General features: G+C 35.9%; 1 protein-coding gene across 1 annotated transcript in view; it reads right to left on the bottom strand.

The window, feature by feature from the left end:
- Positions 1–3,529: 3,529 nt before the first annotated feature.
- LOC138706391 (aromatic-L-amino-acid decarboxylase-like) overlaps positions 3,530–6,918 on the bottom strand; it is a 63,315-nt gene continuing 59,926 nt past the window's right edge. The window contains exon 12 of the mRNA XM_069835628.1: positions 3,530–5,792. Within this exon, the coding sequence (XP_069691729.1) occupies positions 5,481–5,792 (312 nt within the window). The 3' untranslated portion in view covers positions 3,530–5,480. The remainder of the gene's footprint in view (positions 5,793–6,918) is intronic.

Below are 6,918 nucleotides of genomic sequence, written 5' to 3'. Positions count from 1 at the left end.
CTATTTACGAAAATCTCCCCTTTCACCGAAGAGAATTCCAATCATACGGAGTGATATAACTTCCTCATTAAAGAATAAATAACAATTACGAAAGTAGTTGAGAATGCCTCGAAGGAATATTATTACACATGCATAAGAGATAAATACACAGGTAAAGAAAGGGAAAGTGGAAGAGAAATGTTAAGTAAAAATAAAAAAATGTAAAGTGCAGATTTGTTTTGAGCTTCCTATGTTTATTTATTATTTCAGGGATGTCCAGGACTCAACGAAACTTCTCTCTCTCTCTCTCTCTCTCTCTAACTATCGGGTGTTTCCAAGCCATTGTATACGTTCCAAAGTTGTGTGTACAAGAAATGTGTGCTAGTGGTGACATTTATACAGAGTGGGAGGGATATACGTGCAAATATATTTAGAGGTAATCGGGGATTAGTATATTGAGCCACATTATGTAACAAATTTTTCAATCTTCGAAGTTATTTTTAGATATAAAACATATCATGTTTTTAGGTAACTCGAAAATTATGATTGTAAAGACACGCTATTTCCTGGTAAAATACTGCTGTAAAAATATTTTAATTAAACCGTTCATAATTTAATATTTTACTATTAGAATTTCATACCTTCAACTAGTAAAATAGTGTTGGAAAGAATTTACGAACGTGATTTTCTACATACGGCAGTATTTACTGGGAGTGCGAAATAAAAATGGCTGAAAGTTGTACACATTTTTGTTTAATAAAGACTATTAAAATATTTTCGTCGATCCGAGTCAATTAACATTGCTTAAGAACGACGTCCAGTAGAACCTATTTTATTTAATTCGGCCTATGGGCGAACTTTTCCTATTGTAGGCCTACTGTAGTCTTACATCATTTTACTTTCACCTCAACATACCATTTAAACCAATTTACATATATGTTACCATGTTATTTTCGTTTTCATACTGTGCATTTGTTTACTGGATTATATTCTTAGGAATAGTCGGCCTGGTTGGCGGAGTTATAGTCGCGACGCTATTATTCCCGGCGTGACTCCTCCTCTTTGCTTACGTCTTAGGAAGTGAAGGCTCTATAAAGTCTAGGTAGGTAGTATCGTTCGCCATTTTTGTTCTTTCGTTGCCGAGCTACCATACGAGGAATCTATTTGCCACACCGCTAAACATTATCATATCGTAGCTCCTATGATAATAAATCAAACGCACTGTAATTCAGCAAATAATTGAGCGGAAAATAACGTCCTCGTGTGCTTTCTGCGAACGCCAACGAAAGAGCCAAAATGGCGGGCGATTATATTAAGTATTTATCGAGCCTTAAGAAATGAATAACGTCTTCCTCAGCGAATCACAAGAAGCACACGTTTAAATGTAGCCGACCTGGAACGCGATTGGCTGCCGGAAATTAGAGCGACGGGACTATAGTAGCTATAGCGCTGGCCTTCTATGCCTGAGGTTGCGGGTTCGATCCCGGGCCAGGTCGATGGCATTTAAGTGTGCTTAAATGCGCCAGGCTCATCTCAGTAGATTTACTGGCATGTAAAAGAACTCCTGCGAGACAAAATTCCGGCTCACCGGCGACGCTGATATAACCTCGGCAATTGCGAGCGTTGTTAAATAAAACATAACATTTAACATTTCTTAGGAATAGGCCTACCAATGTACCGACCGCACTGTACGCAACAGATAAAGCGTTCAGCATAGCGAATCCCGGCTACAGCTTGTATCTTTAAACATTTCTACTATTATGGCCTAAAGTCTTAAGGCCCATTCACAATGAAAATTAAGCGTAAACGTAAGAACATAAAATTTAAACGCGTAGAAATACTGGGATGTAGGCATTCACAATGGAAGACGCAAACGTATTAGCCACTCAGAATAGATAACAAGTGGAAGGATGACAACTGATTCAAAATGGCTACTTGTATTGTTCTTGTTAGTTTCATTCTTGATTGACAAACATCAACTGTAATAAAATGCAGAATTTTCTGATAAAATAACAATTACAATTTCAAATTATTTTCTGATTCCACGACATTTATGATAGAATAGAAATAAATAACTAAATCGTTATAAAATGTTACAAAAATAGGTTAAGTCCGTGCATTAATATAATTAGTTAATTAACATTAATGCAAAACTATTTTTATTTACTTTCACAGTTCAATTCAAGTGAAATTGAATCTCATACTCGTACATTATCTTTTAACGCAAATAATTTTTATTTCTTAAAGAACCGTTCAAGTATGACTTGATTTTCTTGTCATACAAACAGGGATGTGTCTGACAAAACGGAACTAACATTTTATCCAACGACGCCATTGTGCAACTGCGAACAGCAGCAGTGCGTTCTGTTTGGCTGAACTTAGAGCTTGCTTATTATATTAATGTACGGACGTGTAATAATATCGAAGACGCGATGTGAGAATATGCAAAGAAGAATTCATGCAACAGTGTTCAGCTGTCCTTCCTAAGACGGTTTCGCAAAGATCCACCTCTACAGCATCGATTCAAAGATGGTTTGGCAACTATTCTCAAAACCAGGGATGTATTTGTAAGAAGAAAAGCAGTGGCCGTCCTCGTGTGAGCGAAGAGTCTCTAAAGCAGATGGAGGTAACTTTCAATTCAAATCCAAGGAAATCTCTGCAGAGAAGAAGCAGTAAATTACGTAGTCATTCCGAAAGCGACTGTGCGGCAAGTCCTGCGCTCAAAAAAAAAAAAAAAAAAAAAAAAAAAAAAAAAAAAAAAAAAAAAAAAAAAAAAAAACTTTTTCGCGGCTTCGACTTCGCAAGCTGAAATGAATAATGGTGAAACTATTGCACAGCGTCTACTGTTTAGCGATGAGACAACTTCTAGGCTTATACTAGTGACAAATGTAATCGCTATAGCCTAACTTAGATGCAGATGAACAGTGGATGAAGTGGCCTCCTTGCTCCCCCGTTTTCACTTCATGTAACTTATTTTATGAAGATATGTTAAGAATAAAGTGTTTCATCTCTACCACTGAATATTGATTGGACTGGTTAATAATTACCACAACTATTAAGGCAATTAATACAAGAAACATGTTAGAAAGAGTTTGAGATAAGCTGAATTACAAACTGGACATTTTTAGGGTCAGAAATGGAGCTCACATTAAGCATTTGCAGACTATGAGAACTGTTCAATTTTTGTCTTTCAAATTTCAGTAGTTATAACTGTGTAATTGTAACATCTTGGTGTAATAAATGAAAAGTGCATTAACCATTTAAGCTACTTACATGGTGTAGTTTTTGGAGATATTAAATTAAATGAGTTTGGATGCATCCTTCGCTGTGGCCAAATTGTGTGGATTCAATTCTCATCAGAGAAGTGATGGTCTTTCTTCATACGGATTTGACGAGCTATTGTCTTGTTCATTTTTCTAGGCGGTAATCTTGTAAGGTTAAAAACTCTTATTACACCAACCTCCTCAATAATTATTGCTTAAATATAAAGTTTTCGGAGTAGGAAATTTTGGAAATGAGATTGAGAATAAGGTAATAACTAAAATGTGAATTTCTATCTAAAAAAACTTTATTGTAGTTGAAGTTATTTTGCAACGCGTGTATATAAGCAATGAAAACAATACTTGTAGGAACCAATCCCTTGTATTATACGGACTACATAATATGTACATTTAATTATACGTACTTTGCATATTCACAGCTCAGATCTATTTTCTGAAGTTGCTTGTACTATCACAAAAGCCACATTTTACTTTCACATTCTTTAATGATTGCATTTAGGGTGTATTTCTTATTATGCGGGCGTATTTCTTATTATGCCTCTTCACTATTTCATTTAAATGCTTAAAATCTAAAACGTGACAGTGTGGTTACCTCCATTATCTTACAATATGCTTTCTTTTTATTTAATATTAAAAGGAACTTAACATTCATCAGCTGCACTTTACCATCATTATAGTGGCACAAGTGTAATTTGTGTTGTACATACAGTACGTACATTTTCAATGTTTTTAATAAAATGCGCTCAATTGAACTGTGCTGGTATTGTACTGCTGCAACGTAATTCGATAAATATTTGTCAAAAACTAGTAAAAATAAGAACATTTGTCTCCATTTATCACTCATGTGAACTTCATACATGACAGTATTTCAATAATAACCCATTTTCATGAGGATTAGGGGAGAGTTGGGTAGTATCGGACATCGGGTAACATCGGACAGTGAGTTTCTTTCATCCACCACCAGATGATAGTACCTGAATGACATGGTTACGTTTCTGTGATGCCGCATACAGAAACGTAATCATGTTATTAAGGTGCTACCATCTGGTGGTAGATGAAAGAAGCGCACTGTCCGATATTACCCGATTTCCGATACTACCCAACTCTCCCCTAACAAATAGAAAATGTCTTATGTTATGTAATAAAAATTACAATTTTTTTTGTGTATTTGAAATCTTTATATACATTACAATTCGAGTATAATTAATTTTAGCTATGATTCCATGCTACCGAATAAAAGATTAATATCGTAACTCTTTCATTTCCAATTGTGTTTTCTTGTCAGAGAATGATTCTAAGGACTCGTAGAATATAATTTTCAATAGTAGTTCCCACTTTTATAATTCATAGTATTTATTTCCTATAGGTGTTGAAAATATACGATGAAACTTACTGTATGTTTGACAAAAAGTGTAAAGTCATTGATTTGCAAACACTCAAAAGGTATATACCTAGTACACATGGTGAAACAACTTAGAGTAATATAGTAGTACAATTACTGCGTTTCTCCACGCCGCTAGAACACTTTGATACAGGAATTACAAGAATGTATCGTAAAATTATCACAGTGTGTGATCCCCTGACTACACTCATAAACAGATCGTCAAGAATTGTGCAGCTTTTGGGTCTTTTGTAGGACAATCAATATAAAAATTTGCTTCTCAGAGCCATAGAAGTGACACTGTCAACATTTATACTCGTACTAGATCAGGCCTGGATACCAAAAACTCAGTCGAGTAACTGCAGATTTCCTCTTAACTCCCCACTCCACCTTCCCCGGCTGAAACGAGTAGACAGGAAAGTAAGCATTGCTCAGTGGCGGATTGTATAAAGTAGGCATCATAGCTTCTGCGAAGTTTCGGCTCTCGCTGGTCGCCTGAAATCCATCACTGATGCACAGTGTCTAGCATGTGTTTGTTTATAAGGCAGTGTAAGCGGAAAGGATATGGGCGGGGGTTTGAGAGTTCCGTTCCATTTCCCCGTTGTGCCCAGGGCTGTACTAGATAATCAACTTTCAATATCAAGAACAAGTCTCTTGAAATATTACTCGCCACTCCTTAAAGCCTATTCCTCACAATTTTATGTCAAATTGTATAATCTGTTAAGAACACATTTGGCAAATCAGCTCTGTAGAAGCAAACAACCGTTTTCTTACCGATTTACGGGTAGCTGTGGTGGTCAAACGGGACTTTCTCAATTTCATCTCACGATCTGAATCCCTTACGCTTGCCCATTCGTAACTCCGTTGACAGGGTGTCCGTTGGTGGTGACCTTCAGGACTCCGTTGCACTTGCTGCCGTGTTTCTTGGAGACGTGTAACAGATTTTCGTTTCCATCGCCTTCGCCAGCAAGAACTTGGTCGGTCTGACTTCGGATCTCCTCCCACGCAAACATGATGTCTCGCAACTCTGTCATTCGACTGCATACGACGAATCTGAGGATGTGTTTGTCTCGGAACGTTGCAGCGATCACATAGATTTTCTTACGCGCCATCAAACGGTCATGGAGGCGTTTCGTTAGGGAGTCGGGACCCTGAAAATGCAAAGAACTTGTCATGTTACATTCCGACATACGATAGTACAATACAAAAATTAACAATTAAAAAGTCTTAGATCTTGTGATTAGGTATTTCTTCCTTTGATGACTTAAAATATTAGTTTCTTCCTCTAATTCTTAAAGCTATTAGCACTTTGACCATCCGGATATATAAGCTTATATTATTTTAATGCAAATAATTTTAAATTAACCAAATAAATTTTAACAAAATAATTGATAGTGATTTACTGAGAAAAAATTGAATTTCAGAAAGTATGTTCAAGATACAAATTCAAGATTTTATAACTTTCCATGTGGGTTATGTTACTCTCAACAGAAATTTTAATTGATTATAAATGTGAGAGATACTTTTTGGAATGGTTTTACTTCATTAATTTTTTTGTCACATTTCTAGTAAACGCCTCTATATTTTAAATCTTCAAGAAATTACTTAGAATTACTAGCACTCTTTACCTACTAAAGTCAAGGGCTGCCGAATCTTGATATCTTTCAAATCTAATTTAGAAAATTATCTCATGACCAGGCTTGTAATGTTGGGGACCGATAGGATGCGTTACCGTGGTTTCAAGTTTACTATCCGTTCACCAGTCACTATTCTAGCCTGCGTAAACAGTGTACCTGCTGAATAATAATGCCGAAGGTTAAAGGTTGTCAGGCGCATATTTTTGCAGCGGAATTTGGTGAGGCACTGAAGATGTGAGTTGTTGTGCATTCTAATTGTACGGAAACTCAAACCCACGAATAATTCTATGACAATTCTTCAGCGCATAGTGAAAGGTACGTAAAAATACAGTCTGATTCGTTTAGGTATGGATAATATTAATTTATTATTATAAAGCTATTATGATAGTAGGAAAAATTTCTTCCTGGTTATATTATGATTGAAAGATGGGAGTTTCCATATATGACAATCAACAATGCATAATCTGAAAGGACAAATGAAAATCGTAGATGATTAAAATGGCTACTACAAATCAACAGCGGTCACAATGTGTTCTTTGGTATGCTGAATTTGAGAGTGTTAAAATAGTTCAAAGGGAATTTCGACGTGTGTGTGGTTTGTGTAATGTACCTAAATACGATTCCATAATGTTGTGGTATC

The sequence above is a fragment of the Periplaneta americana genome, chromosome 9 (genome assembly GCF_040183065.1).
Source record: "Periplaneta americana isolate PAMFEO1 chromosome 9, P.americana_PAMFEO1_priV1, whole genome shotgun sequence".
NCBI lineage: Eukaryota > Metazoa > Arthropoda > Insecta > Blattodea > Blattidae > Periplaneta > Periplaneta americana.
The sequence above is the reverse complement of the archived record's forward strand: the minus strand, read 5'-3'. Positions and strand labels throughout refer to the sequence as shown.